Source organism: Papio anubis, chromosome 17, assembly GCF_008728515.1.
Source record: "Papio anubis isolate 15944 chromosome 17, Panubis1.0, whole genome shotgun sequence".
NCBI lineage: Eukaryota > Metazoa > Chordata > Mammalia > Primates > Cercopithecidae > Papio > Papio anubis.
Genome location: NC_044992.1, coordinates 29512234 through 29530067, shown reverse-complemented (window position 1 = coordinate 29530067; position 17834 = coordinate 29512234). Strand labels below are relative to the sequence as shown.

General features: G+C 42.7%; 1 protein-coding gene across 6 annotated transcripts in view; it reads right to left on the bottom strand.

The window, feature by feature from the left end:
- Positions 1–17834, bottom strand: part of ACACA (acetyl-CoA carboxylase alpha) — a 332443-nt gene that overhangs the window by 250499 nt on the left and 64110 nt on the right. For 5 of the 6 annotated variants that reach the window (XM_031657026.1, XM_031657027.1, XM_021928272.2 and 2 more), the window contains exon 2: positions 5133–5179. The exons of the other annotated variant lie outside the window; for it this stretch is intronic. In XM_031657026.1, coding sequence (XP_031512886.1) covers positions 5133–5179 — 47 coding nt within the window. The remainder of the gene's footprint in view (positions 1–5132; positions 5180–17834) is intronic. 6 annotated transcript variants of the gene reach the window in all.

The window sequence follows — 17834 nt, the reverse complement described above, 5'->3', positions numbered from 1 at the left end:
GGAAAATGATTAATCCTAGTTGTCCTGGAGGACTTGCAGCCACTGTCTGTTGGACTTACTTCACCCATACCGGTATGTCTGATGGGGGTGGAGTTCAAGATCAGGCAAGAGAAAAACATGTAAAGGAAGTAATCTCCCAACTGACCCGAGTGCATAGCACCCCTAGCCCCTACAAAGGACTGGATCTCTCAAAACTACATGAAACTCTCCGTACCCATACTCCCCTGGTAAGCCTATCTAATACCACCCTCACTGGGCTCCAGGAGGTCTCGGCTCAAAACCCTACTAACTGTTGGATGTACCTCACCCTGCACTTCAGGCCATACATTTCAAACCCTGTACAAGTTGTACAATGGAACAACTTCAGCACAGAAATAAACACCACTTCCGTTTTAGTAGGACCTCTTGTCTCCAATCTGGAAATAACCCACACCTCAAACCTCACCTGTGTAAAATGTAGCAATACTATAGACACAACCAACTCCCAATGCATCAGGTGGGTAACTCCTCCCACACGAACAGTCTGCCTATCCTCAGGAATATTTTTTGTCTGTGGTACCTCAGCCTATCGATGTTTGAATGGCTCTTCAGAATATATGTGCTTTCTGTCATTCTTAGTGGCCCTTATGACCATCTACACTGAACAAGATTTATACAATCATGTCGTACCTAAGCCCTGCAACAAGTACCCATTCTTCCTTTCGTTATCGAAGCAGGAGTGCTAGGTGGAGTAGGTACTGGCATTGGTGGTATCACAGCCTCTACTCAGTTCTACTACAAACTGTCTCAAGAACTAAATGGTGACATGGAATAGGTCGCCGACTCCCTAGTCACCTTGCAAGATCAACTTAACTCCCTAGCAGCAGTAGTCTTCAAAATTGAAGAGCTTTAGACTTGTTAACTGCCGAAAGAGGGGGAACCTATTTATTTTTAGGGGAAGAATGCTGTTATTATGTTAATCAATCTGGAATCGTCACCGAGAAAGTTAAAGAAATTCGAGATCGAATACAAGGTAGAGCAGAGGAGCTTCAAAACACTAGACCCTGGGGCCTCCTCAGCCAATGGATGCCCTGGATTCTCCCCTTCTTAGGACCTCTAGCAGCTATAATATTGCTACTCCTCTTTGGACCCTGTATCTTTAACCTCCTTGTTAAGTTTGTCTCTTCCAAATCGAAGCTGTAAAACTACAAATGGTTCTTCAAATGAAGCTCCAGACGCAGTACATGACTAAGATCTACCACAGACCCCTGGACCAGCCTGCTAGCCCATGCTCTGATGTTAATGACATGGAAGGCACCCCTCCCAAGGAAATCTCAACTGCACAACCTCTCCTACGCCCCAATTCAGCAGGAAGCAGTTAGAGCGGTCGTCGGCCAACCTCCCCAACAGCACTTGGGTTTTCCTGTTGAGAGGGGGGACTGAGGGACAGGACTAGCTGGATTTCCTAGGCCTACTAAGAATCCCTAAGCCTTGCTGGGAAGGTAACCGCATCCACCTTTAAACACGGAGCTTGCAACTTAGCTCACACCTGACCAATCAGGTAGTAAAGACAGCTCACTAAAATGCTAATTAGGCAAAAATAGGAGGTAAAGAAATAGCCAATCATCTGTTGCCTGAGAGCACAGCGGGAGGGACAATGATCAGGATATACACCCAGGCATTCAAGCCAGCAGCGGCTACCCTCTTTGGGTCCCCTCCCTTTGTATGCTGTGTCTTCACTCTATTAAATTTTTTTTTTTTTTTTTTTTTTGAGACGGAGTCTGGCTCTGTCACCCAGGCTGGAGTGCTGTGGCCGGATCTCAGCTCACTGCAAGCTCCGCCTCCCGGGTTTACGCCATTCTCCTGCCTCAGCCTCCGGAGTAGCTGGGACTACAGGCGCCCGCCACCTCGCCCGGCTAGTTTTTTTGTATTTTTTAGTAGAGACGGGGTTTCACCGTGTTAGCCAGGATAGTCTCGATCTCCTGACCTCGTGATCCGCCCGTCTCGGCCTCCCAAAGTGCTGGGATTACAAGCTTGAGCCACCGCGCCCGGCCCACTCTATTAAATGTTGCAACTGCAAATAAATAAATAAATAAAACCCAATTGTGATTTTGAGGTGCTCTAAGATATGGTACATTAATAGATAATAAATGTATTATTAATAACTCTGTATGCTATAACCCACTGTGAAGTATGAAAGTAGGTGGACAATAGTGCTCCTTGACATCAGATGAGAAACCATCAATACTTTAAAATGTTTGGAAATCACCACTGAACATGTGAAAATTACATATGCACGATTGTTCTGGTGTAATTCGTGAGTCACAGTTTATTCATTTACAGAGACAAACAGCATTTATATACGTTAGAGTAGTATGATCCTCAAAGTGTGGTCCCTGGACCAGTGGCATCCCCTGGGAACTTGCTAGAAGTGCAAATTCTTGGGCCCTACCCCAGACCAACTAACCGTATCAGAACCTACAGGTCAGCATCTATCAATCTATGCTTTCACAAGCCCTAAAGGTTGAGAATCACTGTGTTACAAGAATAAAACAGTAATTAACAAATCGGCAGGACTGCTAAAACAAAACTAAAGAAAACCTATACCAGCCTGGGCACCATAGTGAGATCCCATCTCTAAAAAAAATTGTTTTGAATTACCTGGGTATGGTGGCATACACCTGTAGTCCCAGCTACTGGGGAGGCTGAGGTGGGAGAATTGTTTGAGCCCAGGAGCTCAACACTGCAGTGTGCTGTGATAGCACCACTGTACTCCAGCCTTGGTGCAGAGCAGGACTCTGTCTCAAAAAAAAAAAAAAAAAAAAAGAAAACTACAGATATTTCCTTTTTTTTAGAGGCAGGGTCTTGCTCTGTCACTCAGGCTAGATTGCAGTGGCATGATCCTCGTTCACTGCAGCCTCAAACTCCTAGGCACAAGCAATCCTCCTGCCTCAACCTCCCAAATAGCTGGGACTACAGGCATGCACCACTATGCCTGGCTACTTTTTGTTTTTTTGTACAGACAGTCTCCACATGTTGCCCAGCCTAGTCTCAAACTCCTGAGCTCAAGTGATCCTCCCACCTTGGCCTCCCAAAGGGTTGGGATTATAGGTGTGAGCCACTGAGCCCAGCCTAACATTTCCTAAAAGTGAACTGGAGATTACTTTAGCTAACTTTTATCTTTAAAACTATAATCAGCCGGGCGTGGTGGCTCACACCTGTAATCCCAGCACTTTGGGAGGACGAGGCAGGTGGATCACGAGGTCAGAAGATCGAGACCATCCTGGTTAACACGGTGAAAACCCATCTCTACTAAATATATAAAAAATTAGCCGGGTGTAGTGGCGGGCACCTGTAGTCCCAGCTACTCTGGAGGCTGAAGCTGGAGAATGCTGTGAACCCAGGGGGCAGAGCTTGCAGTGAGCAGAGATCACGCCACTGCACTCCAGCCTGGGCTACAGAGTGAAACTCCATCTCAAAAATAAAATAAAATAAAATAAAACTAGAATCAAATATAAAAGTATCATGCAACGTGAGCCAAGGTTGCCACTACACTCCAGCCTGGTGACAGAGCGAGACTCCGTCTCAAAAAAAAAAAAGTATCATGCAACGGAAAAAATTTGCTGTCTAAATTTACTATACATTTCTCCCTTGAAATATTAGGTCTTTAAAAAAGTTCAAGACCAGCCTGCCCAACATGGGGAAACCTCATCTCTACTAAAAATACAGGCCAGACGCAGTGGCTCATGCCTGTAATCCCAGCACTTTGGGAGGCCGAGGCGGGTAGATAACCTGAGGTCAGGAGTTTGAGACCAGTCTGGCCAACATGGCAAAACCCCGTCTCTACTAAAAATACAAAAATTAGCTGGGCGTGGTGGCGCGTGCCTGTAATCCCAGCTACTCAGGAGGCTGAGGTAAGGAGAACCGCTTAAATCTGGGAGGTGATAGAGCGAGACTCTTAAAAAAAAAAAAAAAAAAACCTTTAAAGGGCTCCTATTATTTTTGGCCAGGCACAGTCGCTGTCTGTAATCCCAGCACTTTGGGAGGCCAAGGCGGGTGGATCACCTGAGATCAGGAGTTCAAGACCAGCCTGGTCAACATGGTGAAACCCCATCTTTACTAAAAATACAAAAAATTAGCCAGGCGTGGCAGTGGGCACCTGTAATCCCAGCTACTTGGGAGGCTGAGGCATGAGAATCGCTTGAACACAGGAGGGAGAGGTTGCAGTGTGCTGAGATTGTGCCACTACACTCTAGCCTGGGTGACAGAGACTCCCTCCGTCTCAAAAGGAAAAAAAAAAAGAAAGAAAGAAAGGAAGAAAAAAAGGCAGAGAGGGAGGGAAAAGGGGAAAAGGGAGGGAAAAGGGAAGAAAGGGGGAGGGAGGGGAACGTTCCAACAGACTGACTACACTGAAGAACACCAAAAGTTACAACAGCAAAAAGCCTATTTCACATTTTCAGCAGTAAATAGTTAAGTTTAAAAATAACAGTAGATCCAAAAAATAAAATCCCATCCCAACTAACAGAACATAATGAGTGCCTTCTTCACAAGGTAAGTAAACAAGGCACTCAGGTGCAGATTCCAGCTTGCAGTCTGACTGAAGTTAGGTGACCACACAAAAGAGAAAATCCACAATTCTTTGATTCCATGGTAGAAGAAAAAGAAAGAGTTAATAAAACATGGTTTCTGGGCTAATAAGTGAGAGTCTCAATAAGGCCAACTTCAAGTTCCTAGCTAAGAAGACCATGAAGGCAGCCTTTTCTAAACGGTTACGTAGATTGGAGGCAACTCAGTGTGAACAGCTAAAAAGCCTGTCCAGCAACCGTACTGAATAGTATTTCCCAGGCACGAGCCTACAGACCAACAGAAAAGAGAGGTCATGTATGGAAAATCACTGAGTAGCTGTCCAGACACTCTAGAAGCTACTCCACAGCCTGTCTCATTTCCACTGATTCTAATCCTGAATTAAAGAGAGAACACAGTTGAGTACCATTGTTAGACTCTTTGTTCACTTCAGGTTATCCACCCTAAATCTGCCTATATTATTTTGGGGAAGTCAACTTTCAACACAAAAGCCTACAGTTTGATATTTTACAACATGAACAAAATTTTTATCACATTGTAAACAAGAAGGAGTATTATTTGTAACTGACCTCTTATAATTCTTATTGTCTGAGTAGATATCCACCTCCAAAAAGAACTAAAGAGAGAAAAAGAGAGAAAGATTTTAAGGTTTTTTTTTTTTTTTTAAGAAACAAACTTTTGTCAATTCCTGTTTTGCTCAGCATAATACAAAGGTAATAATATGCAAAGTATCTATTTTTCTGGTCAAATCTATTATTTAACTTAAAGCACAAAGTTTAGCAGTTTAACTATTATTTGTTCAATTCTGTAAATCAAACACATTACATACTTTATTGTTTATGAAAATATTAAACAATAGAACAAGCTTACCATTTCATAAGGTGGCTTTTCCTATTGTATACTCGACGAATACATTTCAACATTTTCATTTCTAATATTTCATCAAAAAAGAGGCAGTGGGGAGAAGAGAACCACTAGATTCTCTACAATTCACTTAAGCTCTGATTATGTTTCCAAGCGGTTACACCTACCCACAAAGGCTGGGAGCCAGGGGGAAGACAGAGCACCCATTATACTAAGTCCCTAAACTGTAAGAGATCAAAGAGTCTCTAGCATCTCCCCAAATCCTGGGTTTCCTTCTTAAGCCTGACAATTTAAATGTATCTAGGGTAGAAATTCTCAACTCTGATTATGTTTAAGAATCACCTGTGGAGCTTTTAAAACTTGTACAAAGTCTAAACTCCACCCTAGATCTGCTGAATCAGAATTGCAGCTAGAAGCCCAGGGATATCAACTTTAAGTTCCACAGTTAATTGACATTGATGCAAATACAGGGTTGAGAACCACTGGTTCAGGACAGAGAAGAAACAAAAGGAAAGAACCTATCACACTGATAGGGAAATCTAAAACTTCCAAGAGAGGACCCCTAAATGACAAGGGACAAGATTTAGGATATTAGGACTTATCCAGTTATGGAATCTGAGCTAGTATTATTCCCTACAATTGAGAAGAGGAAGGAAAAAGTTTGGATCATGTAACCAAAGATGCAGTGAAGCTGGAGTTAAAACCTAGGACCAACCAAGCTCAAACTCCGACTCTGTCACGTATTGCAAGTGACTGCAGACTTGAACGGGTCACTTAACGTCTCTGTATATTTTACAGACAAGCCTCCTCATCTGTAAAAATAAAAAAGTCTTCTGGGCAGTGGTGTGCACCTATAGTCCCAGCTACTTGGGAGGCTGAGGCGGAGGTGTGCTAGAATACAGGAGTTGGAGGCTGCAGTGTGCCATGATCACACCTGTGAAAAGCCAATGCACTCTAGCCTGGGCAACATAGCAACACCCCATTTTAAAAATAAATAAATTAATGAATTTAATTAAGTTTAAAGAAGGTCATTTGTACCTCATAGGACTGCTGTGAAAACTAAGAATATATGAAAGGATTTTGTAAACTATAATGCAATAGGCCAGTGTTTTTCAAATTATGGGTTACCACCCAGCAAAACATTAAGAAATCAATTTAGCAAGTTATAACCAATATTTGGAAAATGAAGTAAGATAGAAATGTTAAGATATACCATAGTTTATGAGAGCATCTATAGTTTTATTAATTTTTGTTTCAGTTATATATAGGTCATGATGTAAATGACATTACGAGTTGTGTCAAAAACGCCTTAAAGCAGCCAGATGTGGTGGCTCACACCTGTAATCCCAGCACTTTGGGAGGCCAAGATGGGCAGATCACCTGAGATCAGGAATCAAAACCAGCTGGGCCAACATGGTGAAACCTCGTCTTTACTAAAAATACAAAAATTAGCCAGGCATGGTGGTGTGTGCCTGTAATCCCAGCTACTCCGGAGGCTGAGACAGGAGAATCACTTGAAACCGAGAAGCAAAGGTTGCAGTGAGCACCCCACTGCACTGCAGCCTGGGCAGCAGAGCAAGACTCTGTCTCAAAAAAAAAAAAAAAAAAAAAAAGTCTTAAAGCCACAACTAATCCTTACTCCCTCACTCCCTCCAGTTTATAACCTCACTAGACAGCAAAGACAGTCAGTTAAGTACATAAACCAACGATTCTTAAAACTGTCTCAACTGTTGTTTGATAAAAGCTATGGACCTTTTCTTGACAAAAATGTACCTTCATACAAAATGTTCCTTGCATACAGGTTTGGGATTCCTAAACTCCTGCCCTGAATTAGGTTAAGACCTCTTTCTCCAGAAAGAGGACTAAAAAAGAAGCTGACCTTTGGGGAAGGTTCATATAATTGCTGTCTTAGTTCTAAAACAAGGCCTTTTTCCAGATCTAGTCTGCCTAGTCAAATAAAAATTATTTTCTTCATTATATAAAATTGTTGACAATGCCAAATTCTTTTTTATTTAAAAAATATATCATGTGGCCAGGTGCAGTGGCTCAGATCTGTAATTCCAGCACTTTGGGAGGCAACGATGGGTGGATCACTTGAGGTTAGGAGTTCGAGACCAGCTGGCCAACATGGTGAAACCCTGTCTCTACCATAACTACAAAAATCAGCCAGGGATGGTGGCAGGCACCTGTAATCCCAGCCACTGGGGAGGCTGAGGAAGGAGAATGGCTTGAACCCAGGAAGCAGACATTGCAGTAAGCTGAGAATGCACCACTGCACTCCAGGCTGCGGAGAAAATAAGACTCTCTCTCAAAAAAAATAAAATACATATATATGTATATATATTTTTATATATATATGTACTTTTAAAACACATATATACTATATATACACTATATATATAATGTATTCTTCAGCTTTTATTTGGAGACTCTTGAAAATTTTTGCAGAAGGCTCCCAAACTGTGCCTTATGTTCCTGAAAATGCGGTAAAGCTAACTACAGCTAATGTGTTTAAGAGTCAGCCTGGGCCAGGAGTGGTGGCTCATGCCTGTAATCTCAGCCATTTGGGAGGCTGAGGTGGGAAAATCCCTTGAGCCCAGGAGATAGAGACCAGCCTGGGCAATATGACAAAACCCCATCTCTACCAAAAAAAAAAAAAATTAGCTGGATGTGGTAGCACATGACCATGGTCCCAACTACTTGGGAGGCTGAAGTGGGAGGATCACTTGAGCCCAGAAGGTCGAGGCTGAAGTGCCACTATACTCCAGCCTGGCCAACAGAATGAGACCTTGTCTCAAAAAAAAAAAAAAAAAAAAAAAAATCAGCCTGCATTTCATTCAGAGATTTTTTTCTTTTTTTTTTTTTTTTTTATTGAGTCAGAGTCTCAATCTGTCACCCAGGCTGGAGTGCAGTGGTACAATCTCAGCTCAATGCAATCTCTGCCTCTCGGGTTCAAGCGATTCTCCTGCCTCAGCCTTCCAAGTAGCTGGGATTACAGATGCATACCACCACACCTGGCTGATTTTTGTATTTTTAGTAGAGACAGCGTTTCACCATCTTGGCCAGGCTGGTCTCGAACTCCTGACCTCACGTGATCCACCTGCCTCAGCCTCCCAAAGTGCTGGGATTATAGGCGTGAGCCTCTGCGTCCAGCCCAGAGATATTTTTCTAAATAAATACAACAGATGTTACCAAATTTAGTTAGCATATTCTACTTGAACTCAAATTACACTGTATTTTCCAAACAATTCTAATAAAGAGGCAGCAATTAGTTTTCGTAGCCACTGATAAAAGTATACAAGCTTATACAACATGTCCTTGCCTCTCACGTCATAGTAAGTTCACTTAAATGTTTTCAAAGAGGCCCGGTGCAGTGGCTCACGCCTGTAATCCCAGTACTTTGGGAGGCCAAGGCAGGTGGATCACGAGGTCAGGAGTTCAAGGCCAACCTGGTCAAGATGGTGAAACCCTGTCTCTACTAAAAATACAAAAATTAGCCAGGTGTGGTGGCGGGTGCCTGTAATCCCAGCTACTTGGGAGGCTGAGGCAGAGAACTGCTTGAACCCAGAAGGCGGAAGTTGCAGTGAGCCAAGATTAAGCCACTGCACTCCAGCCTGGGCGACAGAGTGAGACTCTGTTTCAAAAACAAACAAACAAAAAAAAGATGTTTTCAAAGAGAATAAGTGAATTTGCCTTTTTCATTTTGTCATTTATTTTTTAATAGATTTTATTTTTTAATTCAGTGATTCATAAAAGGATTACAGAGAATTTTATTTTAAAAACTATTTTAATTTACCACAAGTTTTAAATTTTAAAATAACAAGAACTTGTGTTCCAAATAGTGAAACAGGTGCTGATTATTCAAAGATAAATAAGATTTGTCCCTAGCTAAGTGGCTATAGACATCTAAATATACAATTACAGTAGTATAATAATCTCTGAAAACACTTACAAAAAATATAAATAAAAAAGATAAAAAATAAAAAAGAACTTAAAAAGTTTTTTTAAAAAGAAAAAAAACCCTCTAGGCCAGGTGTGGTGGTTCACACCTGTAATCCCAGTATTCTGGGAGGCGGAGACAGGAGGATGGCTTGAGCCCAGGAGTTTGAGACCAGCCTGGGCACCATGGTGAGAACCTATCTCTAAAAAAAATTGTTTTAAGTTAAAATAATAATGTAATTTAAAAAATAATAATCTCTAGGTGTAGAAACACAAAAGAAGGGTACTTTGTCCAAACTTGGAGGTGGAGTAGGAAGATATTAGAAATGAATCTGGAAAGATAAGCAAGGAGGGAGAGGAAGAAGCATTCCATGTAGAAGGGACATTTGAATAAGAACCAGATGGTAGAAGATACAACCTTACGAGAAATACTAGATATGAATGGTTATAATAGAGCTTGAAGTCATTTCCTTCAGGAGCCAGCTAGAAGTTTTTTTTTCTTACTGTTTGTTTGTTTTTTGAGACAGGGTCTCTCTCTGTCACCCAGGCAGTTTTCTTGGCTATGAACAGTGATCATAGCTCACAGCAGCCTCAAACTCCCAGGCTCAAGTGATTTTCCTGGCTCAGACTCCAAAGTAGCTAGGACTATAGGCACACGCCACTACAGCTGGCTAACTTCTTTTATTTTTAGTAGAGACAAGCCTGAACTTTAGTTTGAGACCAGCCTGAACTTGCTATGTTGTTCAGGCTGGTCTCAAACTCTTGGGCTCAAACAATCCTCCCACCTTGGCCTCCCAGTTTTGGGATTACAGGCATGAACCACCATGCCCAGCCACTTTTTGTTTTTTTATAAACCAAGAGAGTATTCTTTTAGGGTACAGCAGTCAGAGGAAATAACATAATGTAACTGTCTGTCCTATTTCCCATTTCTCAGTCCAGGGATGTATAATATTTTTCAAGGATGTAGCTGGTAAAAGCTCTCATATCTTTCAAGAAATCTTTAAATAAATCTTGCCAAACTTCTGAAGAAAGATAATGTGTTGGGCTGGGCATGGCAGCTCACACCTGTAATCACAGCACTTTGGGAGGATAAGAAGGGTCGACTGCTTGAGGTCAGGAGTTCGAGACCTGCCAGGCCAACATGGTGAAACCCCGTCTCTACTAAAAATACAAAAATTAGCTGGGCGTGGTGGTGTGCACCTGTAATCCCAGTTACTCGGGAGGCTGAGGCAGGAGAATCGCTTGAACCCAGGAGGCAGAGGCCACAGTGAGGTGAGATCATGCCACTGCACTCCAGCCTGGGTGACAGAGCGAGACTCTTTTTCAAAAATAAAAATAAAAATAAATAAATAAACTAAAAAGACATAACCCACAAAAAGACCAAAAAAGAAATTAAAAAGTCTGGGTAGACAACAGGAAGACAATTTTCTTGGAAAGCAGACAGAAGAGCAATAAATGACTAGGCAAGCCCAAGAAAACTGAATCATAGCTAATCTGTGGTAAACTTACAATCAACACAATTTATATCATAGGGTCCCCAAAATGTTCAGAAAGTGGAAGTGAAAGAGAGCTAAAGAAAATAAGGAGGATTGGTTGAAACTGTTTCCGAAGCTTCAGATCATTAGATTTTCTCCCCAGCTAGTGAAGTCAGGTGCCTGCTGCTACCATCCTGAGACTTTAGGTTTATTCTCTAGAAAGGGTTAAACAGAGGGTTTCTAGATTGGGGGATACCAGCAACAGTAAGGGGCAGGGTACAATACTGAAAATGATTAAATTAAGTCAATATATTGAATAAGATTTCCTGGTCCTCTTTCCCTAATTGTCACCCTCCCAGAGAGAGATTAGAGGATCCTTCTTTTTTTTTTTTTGAGACAGAGTCTCACTCTGTTGCCCAGGCTGGAGTCCAGTGGCATGATCTCAGCTCACCACAACCGCCTCCCAGGTGCGAGAGATTCTTCTGCCTCAGCCTCCCGAGTAGCTGGGACTACAGGCCCGCACCACCATGCCCAGCTAATTTTTGTATTTTCAGTAGAGACGAGGTTTCACCATATTGGTCAGGCTGGTCTCGAACTCCTGACCTCGTGATCCACCTGCCTTGGCCTCCCAAAGTGCTGGGATTATAGGTGTGAACTACCGCGCCCAGCCTAGAGGATCCTTCTTTGGAGAATCTGACCAGCTCAAGGAGAAAAAAAAACCTAAAGTTACTAACATCAACATCCCTAATTGACTTGCCCAACCAGATTACAATGTAGTAAGCTAACCATCTCTAATCAGCTTTCAATACTTCCTCTTAAATATAAACAGACAATAAAGATTACCAGATGTTTGAGAAAAACTTCAACACGAAAGACTAAAAACAAATAACTACCTGTAGATTTTTAAAAATGTAACTTGAAGAAAAGAGATTACAGGGCACAAGAAACCATTAAAAACTACAGGGGTCGAGGGGAGGGAAGCAACTTCACCACCTGTGTGGTATTTTCCCAAAAAACCCATGACCCTAGTCTAATCATGAGAAAATATCAGACAAATTTGAATTGAGGGACATTCTACAAAATACTTGACCAGTACTATTCAAAATCACTAAGCCATTACAAAAAAGGAAAGACTAAGAAACTATAACAGATCAGGGGAGATTAATGAGACATGACCACTAAATAAATGTGGTATCCTACATTAAATGATGGAATAGAAAAAAAGCCACTAAAAAAGAAAAGGTACAGAAGGCCAGCATGGTGGTTCATGCCTGTAATCTCAACACTTTGGGAAGCCTAGCCAGGAGGATCACTTGAGGTTAGGAGTTTCAGATTACCATGAGCCATAATGGAGCCCCTGTACTCCAGCCTGGGTGACAGAAAGGGACCCTATCTCTGGAGGAAAAAAAAAGAAAAAAAACAGGAAATAGAGTTTTATAGTTTAGTTACTATTATACCAATGTTAATTTTATAGTTTTGACTAAAGTATTATGGCTAGCTGGACAGGGAGGCAGGCACCTGTAATCCCAGCTACTTGGGAGGCTGAGGCGGGAGAATCACTTGAACCCAGGAGGCAGGGGTTGCAGTGAGCCGAGATTGTGCCACTGCACTCCAGCCTGACCGACAGAGCAAGACTCTCTCAAAAAAAAAAAAAAAAAAAAAAGTATTTTGGCTATGTAAGTAAGATATTAACATTTGTCTACTTGAGGGTAGCAGATGGGAGGAGGGAAACAATAAGAAAAAATATCTTTTGAGGCCAGACGTGGTGGCTCATGCCTATAATCCCAGCACTTTGGGAGGCCGAGGCGGGCAGATCACCTGAGGTCAGGAGTTTGAGACCAGCCTGGTCAACATGGTGAAACTCCATCTCTATTAAAAATACAAAAATTAGCTGGGTGTGGTGGCACACACCTGTAATCCCAGCTACTAGGGAGGTTGAGGCACAAGAATAGTTTGAACCCAGGAGGTGGAGGCTACAGTAAGTTGAAATCGTGCCACTGCACTCCAGCCTGGGTGACCAGGCAAGACTTCATCTCAAAAAAGAAAAAAACCCAAAAAGTATCTATTGAATACTAGGCCTAATTAGTATCTGGGTGATGAAATTATCTGTACAACAAACGCCCATGAGTTTACATATATAACAAATCTGCACATGTACCCCTAAACCTAAAATAAAAGTAAAAAAAAAAGATATTAACGATTAGTAAGCCCTGATCAAGAGTACGCAGGAACTCTATGTTCTACTTTTGCAACTTTTCTGTAAGTCTAAAATTACTATCTTGGCTGGGTGCGGTGGCTCATGCCTGTAATCCCAGAACCCTGGGAGGCTGAGGCGGGTGGATCACCTGAGGTCAGGAGTTTGAGACCAGCCTGGCCAACATGGTGAAACCCTGTCTCTACTAAAAATACAAAAATTAGCTGGGCATGGTGGCAAATGTCTGTAATCCTAGCTACTCGGGAGGCTGAGGCAGGAGAATCACTTGAACCTGGGAGGTGGAGGTTGCAGTAAGCCGAGATCACGCCATTATACTCTAGCCTGGGCAGCAAGAGCAAAACTCCACCTCAAAAACAAAAACAAAAACAAAAAAAATTACTATCTTGAAAAAAACCTGAAGTCTAAAGGGACCATTGTTATTATCCTGAAAGAGCTAAGAGAAGATATTATATACATAAAGCACAAATGGATTTTTTTTTTTTTTTTTGAGACAGGGTCTCACTCTGTCACGCAGGCTGCAGTGCAGTGACGTAATCACAGTTCACTATAGCCTTGACCTCCCGGGCTGATATGGTTTGGCTGTGTGCCCACCCAAATCTCATCTTGAATTCCCAGGTGTTGTGGGAGGGACCTGGTGGGTGGTAACTGAATCACTGGGGTGGGTCTTTCCCATGCTGTTCTTGTGATAGTAAGTCTCACAAGATCTGATGGTTTTAAAAATGCGAGTTTCCCTACACAATCTCTCTTTGCCTGCTAACATCCATGTAAGACGTGACTTGCTCCTCCTTGCCTTCTGCCATGATTGTGAGGCCTCCCCAGCCATATGGAACTGTAAGTCCATTAAACCGCTTTCTTTTGTAAATTGCCCAGTCTCAGGTTTGTCTTTATCAGCAGCATGAAAATGGACTAATACAGTAAATTGGTACCAGTAGAGTGGGGGACTGCCTGAAAAGACACCCAAAAATGTGGAAGCGACTTTGGAACTGGGTAACAGGCAAAGGCTGGAACAGTTTGGAAGGCTCAGAAGAAGACAGGAAAATGTGGGAACGCTTGGAACTCCCTAGAGACTTGTTGAATGGCTTTGACCAAAATGCTGATAATGATATGGACAATGAAGTTCAGTCTGAGGTGGTCTCAGATGGAGATAAGGAACTTCCTAGGAGCTGGAGCAAAGATGACTCTTGTTATGTTTTAGCAGAGACTAGCAGCATTTTGCCCCTGGCCTACAGATTTGTGGAACTCTGAAGTTGAGAGAGGTGATTTAGGGTATCTAGTGGAAGAAATTTCTAAGCAGCAAAGCATTCAAGAGGTAACTTGGGCGCTGTTAAAGTCATTCAGTTTCAAAAGGGAATCAGATGGGGTGGAACCTCGCACAGAGCCCCTACTGGGACACTGCCCAATGGAGCCGTGAGAAGAGGGTCACCATCCTCCAGACCCCGGGATGATAGATTCAGCAACAGCTAGCACCATGCACCTGGAAAAGCTGCAGACACTCAATGCCAGCCCATGAAAGCAGCCGGGAGGAAGGCTGTATCCTGCAAAGCCACGGGGGTGGGGCTGCCCAAGACCATTGGAACCCATCTCTTGCATCAGCACGACCTCAATGTGAGACACGGAATCAAAGGAGATCATTTTGTAGCTTTAAGATTTGATTGCCCTGACCAGGCGCGGTTTCACACCTGTAATCCCAGCACTTTGGGAGGCCGAGGCAGTTGGATCACAAGGTCAGGAGATCGAGACCATCCTGGCTAACACGGTGAAACCCTGTCTCTACTAAAAATACAAAAAAATTAGCCAGGCATGTTGGCGGGCACCTGCAGTCCCAGCTGCTCCGGAGGCTGAGGCAGGAGAATGGCGTGAACCTGGGAGGTGGAGCTTGCAGTGAGCCAAGATTGTGCCACTGCACTCTAGCCTGGGCTGGAGCAAGACGCTATCTCAAAAAAAAAAAAAAAAAGATTTGATTGCCCTGCTAGATTATGGAATTGCATGGAGCCTGTAGCCCCTTTGTTTTGGTCAATTTCTCCCATTTGGAACGGCTATATTTACCCAATGCCTGTATTCCCATTGTATCTAGGATGTAAATAACTTGCTTTTGATTTTACAGGCTCATAGGTAGAAGGGACTTGCCTTGTCTCAGATGAGACTTGGGACTGTGGACTTTTGAGTTAAGGCTGAAATGAGTTAAGACTTTGAGGGACTGTTGGGAAGGCATGATTGGTTTAGAAATGTGAGAACATGAGACCTGGGAGGGGCCAGGGGCTGAATGATATGGTTTGGCTGTGTCCCCACCCAAATCTCCTCTTTAATTCCCACATGTTATGGGAGGGACCTGGTGAGAAGTAATTGAATCCTGGGGGTGGGTCTTTCCCATGCTGTTCTCGTGTTAGTGAGTAAGTCTCACGAGTTCTGATGGTTTTAAAAACGGGAGTTTCCCTGCACAAGCTCTCTCTTTGCCTGCTTCCATCCATGTAAGACATGACGTGCTCCTCCTTGCCTGCCGCCATGATTGTGAGGGCTCCCTGGCCATATAGCACAGTAAGTCCATTAAACCTCTTTATTTTGTAAATTGTCCAGTCTCAAGTACATCTTGATCAGCAGTGTGAAAACAGACTAATACACGGGCTCAAGTGATCCTCCTACCTCAGCCTCCTAAGTAGCTGGGACTAGGTGCACACCATCACACCCAGCTAGCTTTCTTGTAATTTCTGTGGAGATGGGATTTTGTCATGTTGCCCAGGCTGATCTCAACCTCCTGCTCAAGCGATTCTCCAGCCTCAGCTTCCCAAAATGTTAGGATTGCAGGTGTGAGTCACCACAGCTGGTCTGAAATTTTTTTTTTTTTTTTTTTTTTTTTTTTTGAGACAGAGTCTCGCTCTGTCGCACAGGCTGGAGTGCAGTGGCCGGATCTCAGCTCACTGCAAGCTCCGCCTCCTGGGTTTACGCCATTCTCCTGCCTCAGCCTCCCGAATAGCTGGGACTACAGGCGCCCGCACCTCGCCTGGCTAGTTTGTTTGTATTTTTTTAGTAGAGATGGGGTTTCACTGTGTTAGCCAGGATGGTCTCGATCTCCTGACCTCGTGATCCGCCCGTCTCGGCCTCCCAAAGTGCTGGGATTACAGGCTTGAGCTACCGCGCCCAGCTGAAATATTTTTAAAATAACTGTTTTAGGCCAGGTGCAGTGGCTCCCACCTGTAATCCCAACACTTTGGGAGGCTGAGACAAGAGGGCCACTTAAGTCCAGGAGTTCCAGACCAGCCTGAGCAATAAAGCATAATGCCATCCCTATTTATATATATATATATATATACACATAAAATTTAACAAGAAAGAATTTTGAAAAGCTAAAAATATGATCACAGCAACGAAAAAACTCAGAAGAAGAAAACTCAGAAGATTGAAGAAAAGCTTTCACAAATCAGAATAGAAAGTCAAAGAAGGCTAGGTGTGGTGGCTCATGCCTGTAATCCCAGTACTTTGGGAGGCCAAGGCAGGTAGATAACCTGAGGTCAGGAGTTCAAGATCAGCCTGGCCAATAGGGTGAAACCCCAACCATACTAAAAATGCAAAAATTAGCTGGGTGTGGTGCTGCACACGTGTAATCCCAGCTACTTGGGAGGCTGAAGCAGGAGAACTGCTTGAACCTGGGAGGCAGAGGTTGCAGTGAGCGGAGATCATACCACCGCACTCCAACCTGGGCCACAGAGTGAGACTCTGTCTCTCAAAAAAAAAGGATTCAAAGTGATGAACAACAGGAGAGAAAAAATTAGAGAACCTGTTCAGAAGGTCCAACGGAAGCTCCCAAAAGCAAGAACAAAACATAGGGCAAAAATTTTAATCTGGTAATCATGCCAGATTGCCATGGTCATTGACGGATTTCAAAGGCCCAACAAGTGCCTACCATAATGAACAAAAACGGACACCAAGGCACATCACTGAAATTTCAGAAACTGAACACAAGAAAAGATCCTACAAGCTTCCTGAGAGAAAAAAGTTCACATACAAATGATCAAGAATTTGAATGCCTTTCAGACTTATCAGAAATAACAACAGACGCTTGAAAGTTATTAAACAATGCCTTCAAAATTCTGAAGGAAAATTATTTTCAATGTAGAATTTTAGACACAATAGGTTGCTGATCAATTGTGAGGACAGGACATATTTTCAGACAGCAAAATCTCAAAATAATTACCTCTGAGAATAATGCAATTAGAAAACATAATTCATTTTACAAACACCAATGCAATAATTGATATTGGCAAATATCGTAAATATATGTTAAAACCATTGGATAAGGGTTTTCAGAAAACAACATATTCTTTATTATTATTATTATTTAGTTTTTTTTTTTTTTGAGATGGAGTCTCGCTCTGTTGCCCAGATGGGAGTGCAGTGGCGTGATCTTGGCTCACTGCAACCTCCACCTCCCAGACTCAAGCAATTATTGTGCCTCAGCCTCCCAAGTAACTGGGATTACAGGTGTGTGCCCCAACACCTGGCTAATTTTTGTATTTTTAGTAGAGATGAGGTTTTGCCACATTGGCCAGGCTGGTCTCAAACTCCTGTCCTCAAGCAACCCATCTGCCTCGGCCTCCCAGAGTGCTGGGATTACAGGCATGAGCCACCATGCTCAGTGAAAACAACATATTCTTATATATATATAAAACATATATATTATACACATATCTTACATATATATTTTACACATATACATATATAAGATATATCCTACATATATGTCTCTCTCACATATGTGTGTGTGTGTGTATATATATATATAT